Source organism: Aotus nancymaae, unplaced genomic scaffold, assembly GCF_030222135.1.
Source record: "Aotus nancymaae isolate 86718 unplaced genomic scaffold, 86718_ANA_hifiasm-v0.15.2.pri h1tg000059l, whole genome shotgun sequence".
Taxonomy (NCBI): Eukaryota; Metazoa; Chordata; class Mammalia; order Primates; family Aotidae; genus Aotus; species Aotus nancymaae.
Window position 1 is genome coordinate 10,267,692 of NW_026988473.1, and position 25,311 is coordinate 10,293,002.

General features: G+C 37.7%; 1 protein-coding gene across 1 annotated transcript; it reads left to right on the plus strand.

Moving 5' to 3' along the window:
• The first annotated feature begins 456 nt into the window (after window positions 1-456).
• Window positions 457-24,824, plus strand: LOC105718592 (membrane-spanning 4-domains subfamily A member 4A-like). Its single transcript, XM_064364855.1, has 7 exons — window positions 457-643; window positions 10,001-10,160; window positions 14,707-14,835; window positions 17,867-17,923; window positions 19,068-19,226; window positions 22,539-22,640; window positions 24,470-24,824. Exons 2-7 carry the CDS (start codon window positions 10,017-10,019, stop codon window positions 24,539-24,541), a joined length of 663 nt encoding a protein of 220 aa, XP_064220925.1. The 5' UTR covers window positions 457-643; window positions 10,001-10,016; the 3' UTR covers window positions 24,542-24,824.
• The last annotated feature ends 487 nt before the right edge of the window (window positions 24,825-25,311 follow it).

Sequence of the window (25,311 nt, forward strand, 5' to 3'; positions counted from 1 at the left end):
GTTGCCATTTTATGGCTACTCATGATGAATCTCTAAAGGTGGGATTTCATGTAAACAAAACATTTAAGTTGTGTATATTAAGGTTGATGCAAAGGTAATTGTGATTTTGGTCATGAAATAATGGCGAAAACGACAATTACTTTTGCATCAGCCTAATAAAAGTAATAGTAGTTCTCCAGAAAGACAAGAGTACTGTGGAAATGTGTGAAACTGTGAAGGGGGGCATTTACAAAATACCATTTACTTAGCTCATGTATATAATGACCTTTGAGCAGAGGCTGGCATACAGTAGATCCTCCACCACTGATATCCACAGTAATTAGCACTATTATTTTCATAGGAAAGACTATATCAGGCAGTCACTGCTTTTTCAGCAAATTTCAAAATAGACATCCACACCCATATTGGGAACACAAAATCAGTTAATGCTTCCGATATAAAAGAGGAACTAGCTGTGCTTCTCAAAAATTCTCAACACAGCCTTTAAGTTTCCAAACATCTGCTAGAAGAGGAATGCAGATTTAAACTGAGTGAGGTGTGGAGTGGGGGAAGTTCACTGGGTCTAGACCAAAGAACTCTGTGGAACTTGCCCAGAGCACTGCACGCATCAGACCTACGGTGAATATTGCAGGCCTGAAGAAAGGTAGGTCCAGGGACTTGTCTTCCTAGACTTTTGGGCTGATGGTTTATTTCCTGGGTTTAGGCTTTTTGGGAGCAGAGTGAGAAAAAAATGAGTCCACTTCCCATGACGGAAGCTGGTATTCAGGATTGGGGTGGGCTGGGTGCACCTTTAAATGTGCATTTGGTGGGGGGATGAGGAACAGTCCTTGCTACAGTCTATGGGAGTTAGAAAAGTGTCCTAAACACTGAAGTTGGAGGCTGGATAAGGTTGTTTTAGTTACTTTTGTTCCCCAAGTCCTCAGAATATCAAAACACAGAAAGCAGTATTTTAAACTTTTGATTAATTACCTCATCTACTGTTAATGTCCTTCTTCCACTGTCTTTATTCTGTCCCTGACTGGTTATTTTTATAATTTAAGATTTAAGAAAATATATATCACGTGCAATGTCCTTCTTCCACTGTCTTTATTCTGTCCCTGACTGGTTATTTTTATAATTTAAGATTTAAGAAAATATCTATCACGTGCAGAATTTGGTGTACATGGAGCAGGGCACTGGCAGGGTCACCAGCCTTGTACATTGGGCTGTGACTTTATCTAGTTCTCCAGTGGTCTTTGGCACTATTCATGGGGCACCCAGGCAGTAAACTGACGCTGCTCATGAGAAAATTTGCTAATGAAAAACACCTTGCAGACTTTTAGCATTCTTGGGATAAGAAACAAGCTTGCATGTAGTCATAGCCATTGTAATCTTTCCCCAGATGAAGTAAATGAAACCCAGAAAAGGGAAATAATGGACCCAGAATCATACAAGTTAATAAAAGTGCTGGAAGCAAAAAACCCGGCATTCTTGTTTCCTAGTCCAGGCCTTTTCCCTCTCTGTGCCGGCATTTCTGCATCCCCATCATCCTCCCAAAAACCATCCAGGTTCAGGCCTCATTTTGAGTTTCTAGTCTATTTAATAACTTTGCCAAGATAAAAAAAAAAAAAAAAAAGAAAGAGGCCATTTGTTCCACTCTCCTCATGTTCTCTTTTTGCAATTGTGACCCATGAGGAGGGTGGTGACATAAAAATGCGAAAACAAGAGACTGGTGGTGCTGCTGATCCACAAGGAGATTGGAGCCAATAGAAGAGGGAATGTCTTCCCCCCACCTCTCTATCCAGTGGGGGTGGGGGGAAGACATTGTTATTGTCAAGAGCCTGACGCATACAGGTGGTGTGACAAAACCAAGGTTTAGATTCTTCTCATACCCAGAAGAAATGTCCCTCCTATGTATCCAATATTCTCAGCAGTTTAAAACAGTTTTTTGAATAGACAGATGTCAAGCCCTGGATGGTTAACACATGTTTTTGTCCTTGGGGACTTTATCTGCTATAAATAACTAACATATGGATTTGAATTTCTGTGGTGTAAAAATAGGAAGCAGTTATATGAGTTTATGGCCAGAGTTTCTTAGAATGAAAGGCACCAGCCTTGAATGACCAGAACCTGACCTATGTCACCAAAGAATCATGGAAAAGCTTAAGAGTCAGTTATAAGTTTTATTTTGATATAATGGCTCTGCCCTCGGGAAGCTTACAGTCTTAACAGAGAGACACTAAACACAGAGGGAGAACCACCAGTGTATTTGATAAGACAGACCCAACATTTTCTAAATTCTCAGTCTGAAGTTGTGTCTAAGAGATTGAGACAGAGGTTCCTTTACATTAAAGAAGAATAAAGTACACATTTAGATGGACGAAGAAGAATCATCTTTAGTTACTTTCCAAATAACTTTGACTTCTGTGATGTAAAAGGGAAATAACATAGATTGCTTAAACCCTTAGTTACCATCATAGGTTGATTAATCCACGTGTGGGCAATGGTGGGGAAGGGGGAGAGTAGTGTCTGAGAGAAGACAGAGACCATGCAATGATGTTAGTGTGTGAGAAGATTAGATGATGTGGTGGGTTTGTTTTTGTTCTTACAAGGTGGCCACGGGGAGGGGTGGAACATTTCTGCAAATGGGTTCAATATATGCAAATGTCTCAATATAGAAATAAAATTACCTCTTTGGAACAACTTAAATAAGTCAGATATACTTGGGACTTTAAAAATGAAAAAGAGAGACATTCGAGTTAAGTCTATGACAATAGATTTGTGCTGAAGTAGCAGAGTTTTTATCAACATTAAAAATTTTAACTTTATGCTAAGGGTGATGAAATGCAAAGCAAGGCTTTTAAAGGGCAGGGTGACCCGATTGTTTTTGTATTTGATCATTCTGGTTACAAAGTCAGTGGTGGATTGACTACCGAAAGCCACAAATGGACACAGGGAACATTCAGAGGCTATAACGAATACTTCTGACAAATATAGGATAATGGCTTGCCTTGAGAAGATGGGAGAAATACACAGAGAGAAATACACAGAAATAAATTTAAAAATGGTTCTGTAGGATTAGAATGAGATTGATTGAGCATAGAGGGTAGACAATAGAAGGCATCAATGACAAACTACCAGATATTTTGAAACAGAGTCTCACTGTGTTGCCCAGGCTGGAGTATACAGGTGCCATCATGGCTTACTGCAGCCTCCAGCCTCCACCTCAGCCTCCTGAGTGGCTGGGATTACAGGTGCCCATGATCACACCCAGCTCTTTTTGTATTTTGTGTAAAGATGGGGTTTTGCCATGTTCTGCAGTCTGATCTTGAACTTCTGGGCTCCAGAGATCCTCCCACCTTGGCCTCTCAAAGTGAGCCACAATGCCCAACTTTAAGCTTCCAGATCTTTAACATGGACAATGAAGTTAATTTCTGGGCCTTCCACCAAAAAAGGACATTTGCAGTCCCATACGTCTCTTAGGGTTCCTGTTACATTTAACTCTTGCCACTCTTGATTAGGGACTACTTGTAGGGCTCTGAAATCAACTCCACTTACTATTCCTTGCACCACCTTATTTTTTTGAAAGAGAAATTTTGAGGAAGACTGGATATCTTCTATTGAGGTCTTCTAAGCTTGAAATAAAAATTACCTCTTCTCTCTTCTAGAACAAGTAAGTAAATTGTCAATTTATGGGCTTTATTATAATGATTTTAAGTTAGCCCAGAGAGGGACAATTCCCCCAAGTGTAATAAAATTTGAGGATGTGGATTAAATGTAAGACAAAAAATAAGACCTCCTATTTTATTTTAGTCATTTACTCCAAATCTAAATTTTGTGTTCTGCCCAGGGGATGCTAAGGTGTACATATAGGTCTAAATATACCTACTCTATAGCATGTAAATGTACCCACCTCACAAATTCCATTATCATTGGAACAGAGACTGAAAGAGGAAAAGGAGGGCCTCTTGGCCCACCTCTGCATAGTCTTGTATCTAACTTATTCCAAATTGGGTGGTTTCCACCTTTTGGCTGTTATAGATGATACCGCTAAGAAAATTCACTGTACAAATTTTTGTGCAAACAAAAGAGATCTTCTATTCACCAGACTAGTGTAGTGGATCCTCTTAAGCAAAGGAGTTCTGGAATTCCATCACCTGGATTTAAATTTTGGCTCTGCCACTCTTTATTCAAGTTACTTAATCTTCTGTTTCTGTAATTCTGTCCTGTGAATAATAGAGTATATCTCTTAGGGGAAATTAATGATGAAATAACATACATAAAACATTTAAACCAGTACATATTATTTAATAAATGCTAAGTACATATTAAATACTTTTATTGGTGTTCCTACTATCACTTACTCATTTTTGGCTTGAAGTATAAAACATAAACTTCCTCTAACACTTCCTGCCACTCAATGAAATGCTGGAGAGGACTTTATTTCTAGCATGCCCCTGCTTCAACCTGCTCCGGTCTTGGGAGAAGTGGAAAAGCAGAGGAGAGGGGTCTATATAATTGGTGAGAGCATGTTATTCATGATACCGTGTTGTCAGAGGTTGGCTCTTCCTCTTTTTTGCAGTTTGTCTCAAAGATTGGTCAGAAGAGTCAGGATTGTCCTCTTTTTTTGCTCTCATGGAATAAGTTAGATACAAGACTATGCAGAGGTGGGGCAAGAGGCCCTCCTCTTCCTCTTGCAGTCTCTGTTCCAATGATAATGGAGTTTATGAGGTGGGTAACATTTACATGCTATTGAGTAGATATATTCAGACATACTTGCACACTTTAGCAACCCCTGAGCAGAACACAAAATTTAGATATGGAGCAAAGGGATAAAATAAAATAGCAGGACTTATGTTTGGTCTTAAATTTAATTCATACTCTCACATTTTGTTAAACTTGGGAGAATTGTCCCCCTCTGGGCTTAATGTCATTATAATAAAGCCCATAAATTGACAATTTACCAACTGTCCCAGAAGGGAGAAGAGGTGATTTTTATTTCAAACATTAGAAGATCTAAATAGAAGATATCCAGTATTCCTCAAAAGTTCTCTTTCAAAAAAGTAAGGTGGTGCAAGGATAGTATGTGGAAATTATTTCAGAACCTTACAAGCAGTCCCTAAATTTTTGATATTTTTTTCCTGCTACTGTAAAAGACCATTGAAGACTGGGAAACTTATTTTAAAATTTTATTTGGCTTATAGTTCTAGAGGCTGGGAAGTCTAAGGCAATGCATAGTGTGAACCTCTGGTGAGGGTAATCCCATGAAGGAAGGTGGAAGTGAGGGCACAAAGCAGAGAGAGAGATGTGACCAAATGTATCATTTTATCAGAAGTCCACTCCTGTGATAACTAACCATGTCCAATGATGAGGACATTCATCCATTCATGCGGGTAGAGGTCTCCTGATGTAATTACCTCTTGAAGGTCCCACCTCTTAATACTGTTACAATGGCAATTCGGTTTCCACATGAGTTTTAGAGGAGACATTGAAACCATAGCATTTCATCCACAACCCTCCCAAACTCAACTTCTTCTCACATATAAAATACAATAATTCTATCTCAATAGCCTCAAAATTTTTACCCATTCCAGCATCAACTCTAACATTCTAAGTCTAGAGTCACATCAGAAGCAGATAAGGATGAAACTCGAGGTATGATTTATCTGGAGGCAAATGTTTCCAGTTGTGAGACTGTGAAATCAAAACAAATGATTTGTTTTCAAAACATAATGGTGGGACAGGTACAGAATAGACTCTCTCAGTTCAAAAGAAAGAACTAGGCAAGAAAAAGGCCTAACTGGTTTCAAGTGAGTCCAAAACCCAGCCGAGAAAACAGCATTAAACTTTAAATCTGGAGAATAATTTCCTTTGACTCCATGTCCTGAATCCTGGGGACACTGATTGGGGACCCTCAGAGAGCCCTACACCCATGTCTCTGCTGGACTCAGTCTGTGCTTCAGCTCTGTTAGGTTGGAGTTGTGTGCTAGTGGTCCTGTAGTTCTGAGATCTCAAAGGTAGCCTCACTCCCATGGCTTCACTAGGCATATCCCTAACTGGGACTCTCTGTGTTGGCTCTGACCCCATATTCCCACTCAGCATTGCTCTGATAGAGGCTTTTTGAAATGGCTCCACTCCCAGAGCTATTTTGACATCCTTTGAAACTAGGTGGGGAAAGCCATGCCCCTGTAGCTCGTGCAGTCTGTGAGCCTGTAGAGTTAACACCACATGGTTGCCATCGAGGTTGACAGCTTGTACTTTTTAGGCACAAATATTATAGTGGCTCTGGAGCTGGGGTCCTAGGCTCAGGATCTTGTAAAACTACTGTGGCACAGGTTTACTCACCGAGACATGGCTGAATGCAGATTACCCACAACGATGAGGCTGTGTCTCTGAGGCATACCTCAGTAACTCAAGCCCATAGGGAAGGGATGGAATAGTTACTGATTCTGGGGTCAGTGTACAACATCAGCATGGCTCCAGGGAAAGAGGCGTGCTTTGGAGGCTTCAGCTCTGGGGAGCAAATTACAGTTGAAATTTGGGTTCCAGAGCCAATCGGACACAGCAGCAATTCCAACTCTGGGGGATGGAGTGCCACAGAGTGGTAACTCTAGACCCTGGGATAGGAGGGCATGGCAATATCCCAGGCTCTGTAAGGTTGAATGTAGCAACAGCAAGGCCTGAGGAATGACTAGGTCTGTCTGTGGCTTGGTCATCAGGTTTCTTAGAAATGACCCCCACCCCGGGGAGCCAGGGTTTCTCAGAAGCTTGGACTCCAAGGGACTAGTTAGTTCCAGGGAGGTGAGGGCACTGCAGCTATTTTGCCTGGATGTTTGGGTGACAGCTCAATCAAAGCTATGTGTCCCCAGAGAGTGGTACACAGTATCAGCTTGAGTTTGGAGGGCCAGGGTGCACCAGCGACTAAGATGGGGGCATGAAGCAGTTCCATGGCAGCCTGACCTCAGAAGGTAGAGAGTAGATGGCAGCAGTTTGACTCAGGCATGGCTACCAGGTATGCGTGTTATAGTGGTGGTTAAGCCTCAGAGATGGAGGAGTGCAGTGGCTACTCCTGAAGCAGAATGCACTCTAGCAGTGATCCAGTTCCAAGAAGGGGCAGCACAGTAGCAGCTCAGGAGTATGGAGGTCAGGGCACAGTGTCAGCACCTCCTCTGTGATAGGACAGACATGTGGACTTCAGGTAGCTCTGTCAGCAGAGCTCAGAGCCTGTGAATACTCTGAGTGTCTCCAGTAGTAAGACTGCAGGTGTCCATGGTGGTGATGGGAGCTGCTGGGTCCTCTCACTTACCTATTCCCTGCAGGAAGAAGGACCTGCTGAACCAGAGCTGGCTCTAATTGGGGGTAGGGGTGGTGTAAGAAACATGCTTTCTCTCCTTCTTCATGCAGCCATCCTGGGTTTCAGTGCTCCACAAGATTTCTGCTACTCCTTTGCTGTTTTCCGGTGCTCTTCTTCAGTTATTTTGGTTGGAATATAGTTTATTCATTTTTTGGTGTGTATGTGTGTGTGTGTGTGTGTGCGCGCGCGTGCATGCGCACGTGCGCGTTGATGGTGATGAGGGTCAGTAACTTGTAGTTGGCCATCTTGGTGATGTTCTCTAGAATTCTAATCAGACATATTCTAGACCTTTTAATTCTACACTTCTAATATTTTCAACTCTCTTCTATTATGACCATTTTCTTGTTTCTCTATAGAACTCTTGGTGATTTCTTGAAATTTTTCTTCCAGTTGACTAACTCTATTTATAGCTATTCCTTGTTATTTAATACATTGGCCATTTTTTTTTGGTCAACATTATATTATATTTGAAATTTGTTTGAGACCATGTTGCAAATATGTTGTGTCACTTTCTGCACTTTATCTTTGACTTTTCATTTTTGTGATTTCATTTTTATTTGAATAAGTTATCCGTACTCTTTACATATTCTATAGATATATACACACAGATGCTCCTAATCTGTGGGACTTCTTGGAGTGTTGTATCAAGAATATCTACTTTATAGAATCCAGTGTAAGACTTATTTGGAGACTGATTGCTTTCTAAACATGTGGCTTTTCAGTGTAATTTCTCCTTTACTGCTGACTTTGATGATTCTCAGAACTATACTTTTCCAGGGAAGTGATAGTTATCAACTTATGTATTTAATTCTCAGGATTATAGACAATAATTTATGTTGTATACCTCAGGGAGCCTCTCATCTTTGATAAGTATACTCTGAAATCTCTGGCCATGGTGTCCTGTTTCTTTCATACTCTCTCTACACTTCCCCCCAAATTTATCCTCATGTAATCTTTCTTTTTAACACTCATTTTGCCTGAGTTATAGAAATGTTAGTTGTTTCCCACTTTCATAACAAAATGGAGTTCTAATTCTGTTTGTCCAAGTTGTTTTCTGAACTTTTCTAAAAGTGTTAACATAAACTTTTTGGTTACATTCTTATACTTAATTCCTTAACTACTTCAGTCATATTTACATTTTTTATTTACTATATTTGTCTTTTTTTTATTATTGCATTTGGGCTCTAGGGTACATGTGCACGTCCTGCATCCTCCCCCACCCCCGTCGCCTACGTCAGGCATTTCTCCCAGTGTTATTCATCCCCATCCTCCCCCAACACTGTCCCTCCTCTCCCATCCCCTCCCCGCCTCCACCTAGCCCTGTGAGCATTGTTCCCTTCCCTGTGCCCAAGTGTTCTCATTATTCATCACCCGCCTATGAGTGAAAACATGCAGTGTTTGGTTTTCTGTTCTTGTGTGAGTTTGCTGAGAATGATGGTTTCTAGGTTCATCCATGTCCCTACAAAGGACACGAACTCATCGTTTTTGATGGCTGCATAATATTCCATGGTATATATGTGCCACATTTTTTTTTGTCCAGTCTATCATCGATGGGCATTTGGGTAGGTTCCAGGTCTTTGCTATTGTAAACTGTGCTGCAATGAACATTCGTGTGTATGTGTCTTTATAATACAATGATTTATGATCCTTTGGGTATATACTCAGTAATGGGATTGCTGGGTCAAATGGAATTTCTATTTCTAGATCCTTGAGGAATCGCCACACTGTCTTCCATAATGGTTGAACTCATTTACACTCCCACCAACAGTGTAAAAGTGTTCCTTTTTCTCCATATCCTCTCCAGCATCTGTTGTCTCATTTTAACTTTTCTATCTTTCTCTGAAATTCACCCTCTTCCTTCTGACTTTAATCAGTTTTATTGTTAGATAGCTAATAATTTATTTCCATTGATGTATCAAAAAAATACAGGATGATAATTTTTTTCAAATAAATCTTAATTTTTTCTCAACATAGCAAATTTGAAGTACAATAACACTTTTTTTTTTTCGTTTATGTTACCAATAAGAGGGCAGACATCTCCAAATGTGAGACTTTCATAGGGTTTCAGTGGAGCATAAATAGTATCAAAATTAACTATTACTTGAAGGACATTAGCAAGCTTCATTTCCCTAAGAATTTATGGAAGTGAGTCATGAAACACTTCAATAATATTTTCAGCCCTGTGAATTTAATTGTACTCTGATTAGAGAAGGGGGAACCATACAATACTATACAATAAATTGGAAGACAGATGATTTTGTGTAGCTTATTACTATTATAAAAGCAATCCTTCATGGGGAAGTGGCTATAACCAAGGGACTAGGCAGTAAGAGGGACAGAAATAAAATCTGAACAGATTTGGAATTTGAACTTAAAGAAATTTCTTTAATTTTGAAGGTCCAACATGTTTACCTCACTTCTGTCAACATGTCCCCCTCTTCAGGACTTTCTAACACCTTGATATCATAGGACATGCAGCTTCTCCCTCTCTCCCCCGACCCTTACTGTGTTGCCTAGTCCACTTCCCAGGCTCTAACAGCTATTATGATATAGGAGGGGAATGTAGACCCGATTTTGTCCTTAGGGAGGAACCTGCCCCAAAGTGTCATGTCCTTCCTTGGTCATTTCCAGGACCTCATCCTAAATCACATTTCTTTCTTATCGTAGCACCTTTTCTGCTGCCATGACAACCATGCAAGGAATGGAACAGGCCATGCCAGGGGCTGGCCCTGGTGTGCCCCAGCTGGGAAATGTGGCTGTCTTACATTCATATCTGTGGAAAGGGTTGCGAGAGAAGTTTTTGAAGGGGGAACCCAAAGTCCTTGGGGTAAGTCACTTGCAAATCTAGGAGAAGACCACTAGTGTTGTAAACTCATATTTCATAAGACCTAATGCCAAATACACCGTCCTACCAGCCTCAGAATACAACAGCCAGCCCTCCAAACATCAGTATTTACTTTTCAGGCCCTTCATCTGAAAAACTATATTCTATCACAACATGCTTCCCTTGAGTTATATTTGAAATATATTGGCTTCAGATCTATTCCAGGGTTGTGGGTCATCCATGATAATTGTATTTAAACTCAGCATGGAAGAGCAGCAAAAGAAAAGGCCACCTAGGCCCTCCTAGCTGACACTCCCTTCACAGGCCTTCCTGATAGCTGAAACTGAGCTCTCGTCACAGGCCTTCCTGATAGCTGAAACAGATACATATTGCTACTGTTTCTTTCTGGCACCTTTTCTTAACCTGCCTACTTCTCAGAGAATGAAAAAATCTATTTTCTGAGCATTTCTATCTGGAATCTCAGTTGAACATGCTTAAAAGAAATAAAGGATTTAAAAAATGACAGAATAGGGCAGGTGAAAGGATATTAAATATAGGTTTATCACTAGCCCAATCTTCAAACCACTGGGAAAATATCATTGTAAATATTTTGGATCCTTTTTTCATATTATTTATTTTTTTGGGGGGATATAGTTATTTTTCATAAAATATGTTACTTATGTTGGCACATACTAGGTTTATTTTTTAATGTATGAATAATTATTTTCAAATATACTCTATGTTTTAGAGCAATTTTAGCCTTAAAGAAAAATTGAGAGCAAAGTACAGGTGTATCCCATCTGCCCCTTGCCCTCACACATACATAGCTTTTTAATTATCAACCTCCCCACCGGAGTGGTACCTTTGTCCCAATTGATGAACCTGCACTGACAGATCATTCCTCAAAGTACATGAATCACAATGGGGTTCATTCTCTGTGTTGTGTGTTCTATGGGTTTTAACAAGGGTATAGTGATATATATCTACCTTTATAGTATCATACAAAGTAGTTTCACTGTCCTAAACACTCTCTGTGCCCTGCCTATTCATCCTTTCCTCCCACCAATCCCTGGCAACCTCTAATCTTTTATTGTCTTCATAGTTTGTTTGCCTTTTCCAGAAAGTCATACAGTTGGAATTGTACAATAGGTAGGTTTTTTTAGATTGTGTTCCATCACCTAATAACATGCATTTAAATTTCCTCCATGTTTTCTTATGGCTTGTAGCTCATTTATTTTTAGTACTGAATAATATTCCATTGTCTAGATATACCACAGTTTATGCATTCACCTACCGAAGGACATCTTGATGGCTTCCAAACTTTGGCAATTATGAGTAAGTTGCTATAAATATCCATGTGCACATTATGTGTGGACATAAGTTTTCAACTCATTTGGGTAAGTATGATTGTTATATTGTAGGTAAGAGTATGTTTAGTTTTGCAAGAAACCACCATACTGTCTTCCATGTGACTTTGTCATTTTGAAGAATTTCAACCAACAGTGAATCAGTTCCCGCTGTTTTACGTAATCTCCGGCAATTCGTAGTGTCAGTGTTCTAGATTTTTACCATTCTAACAGGTACTAGTGGACTCTCATCATTTTAATTTGCATTTCTCTTGAGACACAAGATGTGGAGCATCTTTTCATGCATTTCTTTACCATCTCTATATCTTCTTTTGTAAGATGTTTTCTTAAATTCTTTGGCACAGTTTTAAAAGAGGACGTTTATGTTCTTACTGTTGAGTTTTAAGTTTTTTGTGTATTTTGGATAACGATCCTTTGATATCTTCTCCCAGTCTGTGGTTTGTCTTTTCATCTCTTGACGATCTCTTCTGCAGAGCAGAATTTTTTAATTTTATGAAAATTAAGATGATTAATTCTGTAATTCATGGGTTGTGCCTTTGGTATTATATTGACAAATTCATCACCAAACCCAAGATCATCTAGATTTTGGCCTATGTTACCTGTTAGGAGTTTTATAGCTTTTAGTTTAACATTTGTGTCTGTGATTCATACTGAGTTAATTTTTGTGAAGGATATGAGGTATGTGTCTAAGTTTTATTTTTACTTATGGATATCAAGTTTTTTAAGTACTTTTTTTTTTTTGAGATAGAGTCTCACTCTTGTTGCTCTGGCTAAAGTGCAACGGCCTGATCTCGGCTCACCGCAACCACCGCCTCTCAGGTACAAGTGATTCTTTTGTCTCAATCTCCCAAGTAGCTCAGAATACAGATATGTGTCACCATGCCAAGTTATTTGTGTTACCATGCCAAGCTATTTTTTTAAATTTGTATTTAGTATAGACAGGTTTCACCATGTTAGTTAGGCTGGTCGTGAACTCCTGACCTCGTGATCCACCCGCCTCGGCCTCCCAAAGTGCTGGGATTACAGGCATGCCTTAATGCACCTGGCCTAGTGCTATTTTTAAAAAAGACTGTCTTTTTTTTCTTATTGTATTACCTTAGTTCACTACCAAAGATCACTTGACTATATTTGTGTGACTATCTCTAGGCTTTCTATTCTATTCCATTGATCTGTTTGTCTATTTCTTTGCTAATACCGCACAGTCCTGATTACTATTACTTTATAGTATGTCCTAAAATTGGGTAGTGTTGGTCCTACAACTCCTTCTTATTCTTCTTCAATATTGTGTTTGCTATTCTAAGTCTTTTCCCTTTCCCTATAAATTTTTGAGTCTGTTTATCAATATACACAAAATAACTTGCTGAGATTTTAATGGAGATTGCATTAAATCTACTAATCAAGTTGGGAAGAACTGACATCTTGACAATGTTTTGTCTTCCTATCCATGGACATGGAATATCTCTCCCTTTATTTAGTTGTTTAATTTATTTTATCAAAGCTAGTAGTTTCTTATAGATTTTGTACATTTTTTTTAGATTTATACCTAACAAATACCAAATACCAATACCTAAATATTTCACTTTTAGGGGTGCTAATTTAAATGGTATTATGTTTTTAATTCTAAATTTTACTTATTGATTATACGTACATAATAAAGTAATTGACTCGTGTATTAACCTTGTATCGTACAAACCTAATATAATTGTTGGTTAGTTCCAGGTTTCTCCACTAAGTATGAAGTTAGCTGTAGGTTTTTAATAAATATTCTTTATCAACCAGAAGAAGTTCTCCTCTATAATAGTTTTTCAAGAGTTTTTATAATAAACAGTCATTGGATTTTGTTCAATATTTTTTCTGCATCTGTTAATATAATCATTTGATTTTTCTTCTTTAGACTGTTGATTTCATGAATTGCATTAATCAATTTTTTAATGTCTAGTCAGTTTTGCATACCCGGGATAAATCCCATGTAGTCATGGTGCATAATTTTTTAAATACATTGTTAGATTTCATTTGCAAATATTTGTAGATGATTTTTGCACCTTTGTTCATCAGAGATGTTGATCTATAGTTTTCTTTTCTTGTAATGTTTTTTCATGGTTTTTGGTAGATGATTGTGCTAGCTCCATAGAATGTTGGGGGTATTTCCTCTGTTTCTATTTTCTGTTAATAATTGGCATAATTTCTTTCTTAAGTGTTTGGTAGAATTCACCACTGAGCCCTTCTAGGTCTGATGCTTTCTGTTTTGGAAATTTATTAATTATTGATTCAATTTATTTAATAATTAAAGGCATATTCAGAGTGTCTATTTCTTCTTGTGTGAGTTTTGACAAACTGTCTTTAAGGAGTTATCCATTTTATCAAGGCCATCAAACTGTGGGCATAGAATTGTTCATAGCATCATTTTATTGTCCTTTTAATTTCTATGGGAATTGTAGTGATGTTCCTTCTTTCATTTATATTAGTAATTTGTGTCCTCTCTCTTTTTCTTAGCGTGGCTAGAGGCTTTATTTTATTTATACATATATTTCTAAAAACTGCTTTGGATTTTATTGATTTTGTCTATTCATTCAATTTCATGATTTCTGCTCTAATTTCTATTATAGTTTTTCTTCTGCCTATTTGGAGTTTAATTTGCTCTTCTCTTCCTAGTTTCTTAAGGTAGACTCTCAGGTGATTGATTTTAGAACATTATTTTCTAATATATTCATTCAATGCTATAAATTTTCCTCTAAGCATTGCTTTCACTACATTCCACAAATTGTGATATGTTGTTTAAGTGTTTTTGAACCTTTTGAATGCCGTGGGATAACGGGACTCTTCCTCTGCTATTTTTAGTTCCCTGTGTACTCGTTCTCATGACCTCATACCCTAGACCTTAAGGAAATATATTTGCTCTTCTTTTTTTCTTACCCTGTATACACTCTCCTTTCTTCAGGTTACTTCCCCTTGCCACAATAACTGCTTTCTGATTCCTAGGCCACTTCTCTGAGCGAGCTGTGGTAGAAGCAGCACCATAGGTATCAGAAAAGCACCTCTGGGCTGGTTCTGGCATACTCTCTTAACCTTGAAATTATTGGTAATGGTAGACATCCTGAGAGGTAATATTGATATTACCTCTGGTGGTGGAAGCACCAATTTTGTGGTGGATAATCAGTTTTTACTTTCTTCATCATTTCTAGGTTGTGCAGATTCTGATTGCTCTGATGAACCTTAGCATGGGAATAACAATGATGTGTACTGCATTTAACACTTATGGACCTCGCCCTATTACTGTGTATATTGGGTACACAATTTGGGGGTCAGTGATGGTAAGTAGAGTATATTTTGATATAATTGAAGATAACATAAAGTATTTGTCAATACCCTGATCTTTGGAATCCTAGTCTAACTGTATCTTATAATTCTGTAAATTTGAGAGTGGTGTCTAACCATTTTTCATTCCATTTTATCATATTTAAAGTGGTAATAATAATATAGTATTATATTAAAGCTGGGAAGATTAAATATTTATATATGTCAGTTAGATATATTACAGCAGCACATTGCCAAAGACCCAAACCAGAATGGCTTAAACATTGAAAGCACTGATTATTTCACAACAAGATTAGTGGCTTGTCATTTCTAGGTCTGCTTCATTCAGTGGCACAAAGATCTTATACAGGACCACTAGCAGACCATATCAGAGGGAGATGGTTGACACATCCCACTTTTGGTAAATATTTTATAAACATATTCCCAAATCAAATATCAGTAAAAAGAACGAACTTGCCATTATTGGCTTGGACTAATCAAGCTCCTCTGTAGCTGGGAGGAGTCTACCCTACCTTTTAGCACATGAGAAACTGAACAAAATGATGGTTCGGTGAGCAGGAAAAAGAGGAGATATGGCTGGTACACAAGCAGTTTTTAACATCTAGTCTATTGACTATTGAAACTCAGGAAATTGTTACCTTAGAAAATGAAGTTGTATTTGATACATTTTGTTTCACAAGTTCAATAAAATGACTAGAATTATTATAATTAATATTAAATTAATTAAAACTATTAATAATATTAAATTAAAATTAGAATTGGAATTTAAATGTTAAAACCTTCTTACAAGAGAAAACACAAGACAGTTTTTATGCAAATTGAGAGTAAAATTCAGAATAAAATACCAAGTTTTATCCACTGATGAGAGAAAAATAAAATTTATAAGTTGGATTTATGTTAGAATCAGGGAATCTATTTTAGCATTACAGGGTTTCCATTTATTTCTGAAAGTGAGAATGAGATATTTTAGAGTTTTATATTAGAGCTTTCTTTTTGCTCCCTTTCACCTGTTTGCATCAGAAGTGCGAGATTGGAAGAACAGATACTTCAGGAAAGTTGTTCAATACTTTATATATCCCAAATTACTAATGCCAATAATAGCTCTTATTAAACTCTTACTATCATGTGGCACTCTACTAAGTGCTTTATATGTACGATTTCATTTCAAACAATTACCACGAACTTCTGATTGTTCATTATCATCATTTTATGGATAAAGAGAGGTTAAGTAACTTGCCCAAGATCACAACTATTTGGCACAGAAATGAAGGTTCAAATAGTGTCAGTGTATTTTCAGAATTGCATGCATCTAACCACCTAGTTTTCTCCTTTTATTCCATTTCCAAGATTACATTGAAAACCAGCTTATGTGGTGCAAATCTTCCATACATGTTCAGTAGATTACCAGGAACTGCAGGAGCCATTTTCCACTGAGACATCACGCAGACTCTTGTAGGCATTGCATGAAATGAGGCTTTACTTAATTTAAACCTTTTCTGCGGCCACCTTCCATTATTGTTTCAACCTTTCTTTCCAAAACTTATCTGTAAAGTGCCTCCTTTTTCTCCCTAATACAGTATAAGTATCAATACCAAGAACCAGTCACAACTTTCTCTTGTTTTTGGGCTCTTCGGTTCTATTCAGTTCTATTCCTGTATGTTGCACATTCCTTGTTAATTTTTTTCCTCTGAGATACTATATACGCATTTTTTCCTGTGGTAAAGGAAGTCCTCTTATTCAATCTTATTCTCAAATACACAAACATAAATATACATTTACAATATGTATAAATAATTTCTGTATAAAATGTTTTTCTAAGGTGACTTACTGAATTTTTAAAATAGTTTATGGTACTTTTTAGTTCATATTTTTGGATGTTTGCAATATATATTGTTCATACTTTAATAAGAATAGTTTTAACCATTTGTTTCAACTATTTTTCTTATATAATGATTTTGGTTAATTTACCCAGAATAGTATTTATTATATAATAATCTTTATCTTTATCTTGATTTTGACTTTAATGAAATGGTCCTACTTTTCTCTTATCATTGAACACAATAAAGACTTTTAGATTGAAACAGATTTCTATTATGTTACAGAAAGTATAATTCTTTATATTTTACCAGTAATGTTGAAGTTGCTAATAATGTTGAATTGTATTAAATGTCCTATTCTATCAACACTGCAAACATGAATAGCAATTAGCATGTAATTTTTTCTTAAATTCATTAATTGCATAAATTAGAATATTTCAATATTAAAAATGTTTATAGAGTTGAAGGAGCATCCCAAATATTCATGATGTATTTTATATGATATGATGGGTGATTCCCTCTAGTGTTTTTATTCTAGTAGTGATTTAGATAACATGAATCATCACTATGTCTGGGTATTTGGAAGTTAGTTAAATAATGTATTGAGCTTTTTTGTTAGTTTAATATTTTTTATATTAAGATATAATTTTTGAATCATCAGAAATCAAATTTGAAAAGCAAATAAAAAAGAATTGAATATTTTAAGGTAGAGAGGCCAACCAACTTGACTAGCTGTTTTAGTTAAATGAAAAATAATTGCCCTACTGCTGGAATTAAATGAACTAGTGTATTCTAGTCATCATCTAATTGTGAATTTACACTTTTTTTTGCTACTGTTTTACTTATAACTTTAAAAAATATTCTAAATAAGAATAATTTTGGAGTACTTTTCATTTAAATATCATCATCACTTTTGGTACCATGTAAGAATTACTTTGTATCAGGAGTTTGGAAACTATCTTTTAGTGTCCTCAAACAGTTTTAATATTTCAGTTAGGTGTTATTTGAAAAGCTTGATATATTCTCCCATGGATTTATCTGGTATAATTTCCCTGTTCTTTCCGGGAAAGGAGAAAATAATATGCAAACTTTTGTGTTTTTTTTCGAAGAATATTGGTCTGATTTAACCTATCTATCTAATTTCAAAGTAAGTTATGAGTTCCAACACTTGTTTTAAGTTTTTTACCTTCAGTTTTTCTCTCGTTCCTAGTTTATTATTTCAGGATCCTTGTCAGTTGCAGCAGGAATTAGAACTACAAAAGGCCTGGTGAGTAATATTTTCTTTTTTTGGTATCAAAAAAAAGAAAGATTAATAAAAAATATATTCTGCTAGGGTATAAAACAGGTTTTGTTTCTTTGTAAAAAACCAGAAGCAATTGTGCATTTTACCTGCTAGCATCTATCTTTCAAAAATTGCAATCAGGCTAGTAATATAATTACTGCCATAAGACTGGATATTTTGGCAAGGAAGGGAATCTTGCCCTTGCTGAGGGAATCTGTTTTCAGATATAGAGAATTATTGAGAAGAACTATCAAGTGGGACTACTCAACAAAACCCTGCAGCATGAGAGTCGGCCCATGGCAGTGACACCAAGCATTGATGTGGCATAATATTTACTGACTGATTGATTAAAATGTAGATTCCAACTGTATTTGAGTTTTCAATAAAAGAAATTCACAATAAGGTTATTACATAAGAATAAGCAAATTTAAAATGTAACTCTCATGCCAAGATACCTTTCATAAAGCCAATAAAATGCAAAAGCCCATATCTCAATAAATGGTTTTTCTAGTTCAAATTCACATTTGAGTTTTGTTTGTTCAAAAGATAAATATCAAACTCTGGAGCATGATAAATATGGGCTTTCCAAATCTGACCTCGTGTCTCCTCCAGCTGCAGCCACACTAGGCTCCTCACACTTTGCTGTGCAATTTTAGCTCTTATCGAAAGCCTCCTAACATTTACCCGTGAGAAGAGAATGTACAGAAAACAATACACTGCTGAGAGAGATAATATACAAAAGATAGAGAGGCATGACAGGCAAACAGCATTTAGAAAAATGATAAGAAATCAGGCATCAGACGCAAGGAATGGCAGGGAAGGACACAGACAGGGCAGTCCCGCTAATGTGCATAAGACATTGGAAACACCGCTGAAGAGATCTGGAGGTCATCTCATGTACCCATAGGAATCATCTGAAGAATTTAAGCTGGGGAATAATAGGATCGTATTTATTTTTTTGGCAAGAGATTAGAGTTGAAACCACTCTAAGGAGATAAGTTAGAAGACTATTGAAACAATCAAGATAAAGATAGATGGCAGTAAGAAATAAATGGTGGGTGTAAAGTGATTCATGTAGATATATCTGAGGATGCTGTTGGTTGTTTAATTGATTTTCATTCCTTTCTAGGTCCGAGGTAGTCTAGGAATGAATATCACCAGCTCTGTATTGGCTGCATCAGGGACCTTAATCAACGCATTTAGCTTGGATATTTATTCATTCCGTCGCCCTTACTGTGACTTCTATGAAGAGTCAAATGATTGTCACGGGACTGTGTCCATTTTGATGGTTAGTGCTGCCTCTTTTCACAGGATATCATCGTAGGAGCAAGTTTGGGGAGTGCTGGCTCTGGCAACAACAATAATTAATCCCTAACTGCTAAATGACCTTGGGAAGTTGGAGTGATTGAGAAATAGAATAATCTTTTAATTAGGAGTTAGGTAGGTGTCTCATCTTTGTCTTTGTTCTTCTTCTATATATAATGAGGCACAATGGGAAGAAAGCTTACAGTTACAGAATACCTACTCATTAATAGTTACTGTGCTGGGTATTTTATATAAATTTTTCAATTTAAATTTTAAAACATTGATTCAGTATGTACTATTATCCTCACTAAAAATGGGGCCCAGATATCAGTCCCTATTCTCTAATAATGAAGCAAAATTGTCTTGAACAGTATTTTACAAGTGGTGAGTAACTCAGTACCCTTTTCAATATCTTTGGGTGTTCTTGCAAGGTTAACCATTTTTATCCTCAACATCTAGCTCCTGGAACATTCTCAACCTTCATTCTGAATTTTACTATTTTTTGTACCAATTGTTCTTATCTCAATGCTATCCTAATTGCTTTATTCTGAAAATACCACTTATACAATATTTTCTAGGTAGTAAAACTTCCTGACATTTTAGGCCATTGGGTAGGTGTGAGGAGGAAGAGTTCTTGCAGCACATCACAGCAGACTAAAATGCACAAATAAATCTTTATTATTAAAAGGTGTTGCCAGGTGTAGTGACTCATGCCTGTAATCCCAGCACTTTGGGAGGCCAAGGCGGGCAGACCGCCCAATGTCAGGAGTTCAAGACCATCCTGGTAAACATGGTGAAACCTGTCTCCACTAAAAATACAAAACTTAGCTGGGTGTGGTGGTGCACACCTGTAATCCCAGCCACTCAGGAGGCTAAGGCAGGAGAATTGCTTGAACCTGGGAGGCAGAGATTGCAGTGAGCTCAGATCGCATCATTGCACTCCAGCCTGGGCAACAGAGAGAGACTCTGTCAAAAAGAAAGAAAAAGAGAGAGGAAGAGAGAGAGAGGGAGAAAGGGAGGAAGGAAGGGAGGAAAGGAGGAAGGAATAAAGGGAGGAAGGGAAGGAGGGAGAAAGAGAGGGAGGAAGGAAAAGCCTATTGGTCATTTTCAACACCAGCAAATTTTCTGTTACTTTCCCTATATATGAACTTTCAGCCTTTCGCTTTGCTGCTTAGTTCTGTTCCTCACTGTGTCCTTCCCTCGTGTAAACGTGGAAACTCAACATTGTTCCTAACTTACTAGGCAGAATCAATTGCATTCTGTTTACTTCATTCCTAGCTAATTCTACATAGTTTTGTGGGCTATATAGTCACACCAAAATAACCCCTTGAGGTGTCTTTGCTAAACTAATTCACTTCCCTTGAGATTCCTAAAGTTCTTTATAGTAAGCAGTTTTATTTCTTGCCACTCACTCAAAATAAGAAAAATCTTCTTCAGAGAATTTGACAAATTCTTCCAAGGTCACTCAGAAATTGGCAAAAGCAAGATTAGATTGTACAACTTCTTGTTTCTAATTCCCTTCTTATTTGCTACTGTTATCCTGAAGAATAACTTTACTTTTCGTTTATGAAGATCTCTTCATTTGTAGATTTTAAGGGCACAATGATAGAGACAAAATCTGGAACTGGCCTGCTTCATAGGGCTGATTTCCTGGACATGAGACCTGTGCAGTTACTCAGGTCTTCACAGTTATAAGAGCCCTGTGCTTGATCTAATGCTCTGCTGTTGCTATCTTGAAATTATTTTTAAAAATTTTAAACAAGAGACTACATGACATGTGACTTTTTTTGGAGGCCCAACCCTGTACCTGTTTTTGTAAATAAAGTTTCATAAAGTTTAACTGAAATATAAAGAAGCCCATCTGTTTACATACTGTGCAGTGCTGCTTTTGTGATAACAGCAGGTTTGAATGTGTGTGAGAGAGACCTTCCAGTCTGCAAAACTTAAAATGTACATGATCTGGCCTTCATAGAAAGCTTGCCATCTTCTAGTCTACCCTTCTAGATGTTAAATCTATGAAGACAGGAGAAGTGTCTGTTTTGTTTGCTGCTCTATCTTCTGTGCCTACAACAGTGTTTGAAACCGAGAGGCCACTACGTCTGTGGAAGGTACCAGAAAATAAATAAGCAATGAATGCATATATTCTCAAGGTCTTAAGTCTGCATCACTCATATCCTGAGCTCTTGGTCTATTGATTCTTCCACAACAGAGGGACTATCCCTAACCATGGAGAGAAAAAGAGAGAATATTTAAACCAGATAATCCCTGTGTCAATGCAGGGTAAAATTAATAGAAATCAGTGTACTGCCCAATGTTCTACAAATTTTGACCATCTTTCTTAGCTGAGGACTACACCTAAAGTCAGTGCTCTCGGGAGATGGAATAAAGACTGACCTACTTGGAGTTCACTGTTGTATTAGCTTCTTATTGTTACTATAACAAATTACTATGAATTTAGTGTCTCAAGACAACACGGTTTGGTTATATTTCTGGAGGTCAGAAGTTCAAAACAGGTCTCACTAGGCTAAAATCAGGGCATTGGCAAGGCTGTACTCCTCTCTGAAGATTAGGCTATGGTAAGTTTTATTGCCTTTTCTGGCTTCTGTAGGCTGCCTATGTTTCTTGGTTTGTCATCCCATCCTCTACCTTCAAATCAAGCAATGCAGCATCTTCAGATCTCTCTTGAACTCTATTCTGCCTCTTGCTTCCACTTATAGGGATTCTGTCATTATTTTGAATCCACCTGAATAATCAAGGAAAATTCTCTTACCTCAGCTAATAAGCAATCTTACTTTCATCTGCAAATTTAATGCTTTTTTGCTATACAGAAAGAACAATGGTCCCCCAGGGGGGTCTGCATTCTAATCCCCAGAACCTGAGGATTAGATTAGGATTAGCAGACCTCCCTGGGGGACCATTACTCTGCTTACAAGCACTAAGATATGAAATCAAAATATGTTGTCAATGATATGAACTTCTAGTACTCAGTAGGACTAGGATGACAATTGTCTTTATACTGCTTTCCTGACTTTTTAAAGCACTTTCATCTTCCATGCCCACAATAGAACTGGGAAGTACTGAACTAGGGAATAAATGTCTGTGATTATTTTGTCAGTGAAAAAAGTGAGAGGTTACTTCAGCAGATCAAGAACTGGTCAAGGGTATGGCTGTGATTGGGAGACAGGTTTCCTGACTCCGGGCCAATGCTTTTCCTCTTGTGAATTGTGGTTACTGGTAAATGTTTTCACTTGTCATCTCCGTTTCTCACATTTCCTTGGTATGAGTTTTCTCCTAGGGTATGGATGGCTTGGTGCTCCTCTTAAGTGTGCTGGAATTCTGCATTGCTGTGTCCCTCTCTGCCTTTGGATGTAAAGTGATGTGTTGTAGCCCTGGTGGGGTGAGTATTGGCCTTCATTTGAAGATGTCTGCATTAGTTTTTATTGCTGCATAATCAATTACACAAACTTAGAGTCTTAACACAGAACACATTCATTATCTCTCAGTTTCCATGGGTCAAGAGTCTGGGCCAGCTGAAGTGGGTCCTCGACTCAGGATCTTATAAGGCTGTTATCAGGAAGTTGGCTGGGGCTGTGGCCTTGTCTCAAGCTTCTGATTCTCTTCCGTGCTAATGTGGCAGAATTCATTTCCTCTCAGTTGAAGAACTCATGACAATGCACTTTTTGTTTGAGACCAACAGGAGAGTCAGTTGCTAATGCTTTAACCCTCTCATAAAGGGTTCACATGAACAGGGGAGGTCCATCCAGAATAATGCCTTTTTTGATCAACTGAAAGTCAACTAGTCAGTACCTACACACAGTATCCCTTCTTATACACAAGTTCCATCCACACTGGAGGGGAGGGAATCATCAGGGTTCAGTGAGTGTCACCTTAGAACTCTGCCTACCACAATAGCTACATAAAAGCTCTTTTTCCCCTTCCTTTCTCCCTCAAAGAACATAACCTCTGAATCCAGATAAGAAGGTATTTCACAATGAAGAGGTCCCCAAAAAAGTACTTGATTTGATTTCATTATCCTATTACAATACTTTTCCTGGAATGCCAAAGAAATGTCAGGATCTCAGACTTCTCTATCAGTCTGTTCCCACCTGCTCACTCTCTTGCCCTGAGACCTGCAGCAGATGCTCCTGGCAGCTAAGCCAAAGGAACATCACACAAAGAGGAAAGTGGAGAATGGAAGGAGAGAAGAGACCAAGAAAGAGGCTCTAGGAAGAATGGGGAGGGATATCCCCCAAGAACTGAAGGTTCCAGAATGAGGACATGGATAGTAAAACCCCAGCAGCTACTCATTAGTTTCATTACCCAAAGGTTGACAGGCAGACAAAACCAACAGCAAAAAAATAAAGTAATCTTAGTTTGATGAGATTGCTCCTCTGGTGTCCTTTTCCATCATTTTGTAGCACTCTGTCTTCTTTTGGGATTCCCAGATAACACCACATCCCACTCCCCCACAGCTCTTCCTCACAGAAGAGAGATTGACTATAGCACATTAACTGTAGTAGTGGAGTTTTGCGTTGTAAAACCCTAGAAGTGAGAGATTCTCAGCAATTTCATCAAGTGAAGTAACTTTCATGTCATAATATTTAAGCCTGTTTTCCCTTTGGCTCTTAGCATAGAAGCTGGGGAATGTTGTTTCTCTAATCTGGTGTGAGTCCAGAGAAGCAGTGGCTTTGGGGCATATCTTAGCTAAATCTCTATTTCTTCCTGGTTCCCCCACCATGCCCTACCAACCCAATGTTGCACTGAGTTTGTGGAAGAATAACTGAACTTTTCTTAGTTTCATGATGATCCCTGCTATTCTGGGCCAGTGTGGTTTTTGCAAATGCTTTATTCATAACCAGCAAATCATGATTTGGGTATGTTGATAACATCAGCATGAACAACTTGGTTTGGAAGAAGAGCCCCATATTTTTCATGACACCTTGGTTTACCAAATGTATTTTGCACTATCATCTACGTGTAAGATTGATTCACTTGCAAGGCCAGGGCAGTGGTCATCAGCAGCTCAGGTCAAGAGCTATCACTGAATGTTATATCCTAAATCTGGCCTGATCTAGAGAATGACTGAGAAGCCCCACATGCTTGATCTTGAGAATGAATCAGAGAAGAAAAGAGTAAACTCTGGTAATGATGAATTTATGTGGGCAGTAAATGGGCACCCTGAGGTTATTTGGGTGACTCACGTATGGCATTCTGATTGTTTCACAGGTTGTGTTAATTCTGCCATCAAATTCTCACATGGCAGAAACAGCATCTCCTGAACTACTTAAGACAGTTTGATGCCACCGAAAGATCAACAGAAGAATGCTCCAGAAATCTATGCTGACTGTAACACAAGAACTCCACGAGAGAAAGTACCAGAATCCAACTCTGATACTGATAGATATATTGATATCATTATATGTAATCCAATTATGAACTCTGTGTGTATGCATATATGTATATCAATTCAAAATCATGTTCTCATTTTTTCTCCTGGTAGTCAACAACTCATTTCACTGACTGTTTGTTGAGAGTACTAGAACTAAAATAAATAAATAATGCATTTAATGAGGCAACAGTATTTGAAAGTTTTCATTCATCATCAGGACTTTCTATAAAGGCATTAAATTGGCAAATAAGATTTGGAAGCACAAGGGCAAAAAGGTATTGCTAAAATGAGGCCTCCATGCAAAACATATACTTCCGCTCCCCTGTATAATAGTCCTCCCACTTATTTAACTTTTTTTTCTGTCATATTTGGGGACCAAGGTGCTTTTTCCTTCATTAAGTCGAGATTCATGGCCTTCTTCCCATCCCCTTTTCCTTCTGCTTTCCTTCACCCATAGAAAGTACCTTGCAATGGCATAGTCAGTCCTTGCATGTGTGCAAGCTATCATTTGAGTAAAAGTATACATGGAGTAAAAATCATATTAAGGATTAGATTCAATTTATATTTTCTATTTCTTCTTCTTCCTCTCCTTTCTCCCACCTTCTACTGGGCAGCATTGTATCTCGATCAAATTTGTATCCTGTGCCATATATGGAAATATGCAACATATGGTATTTCT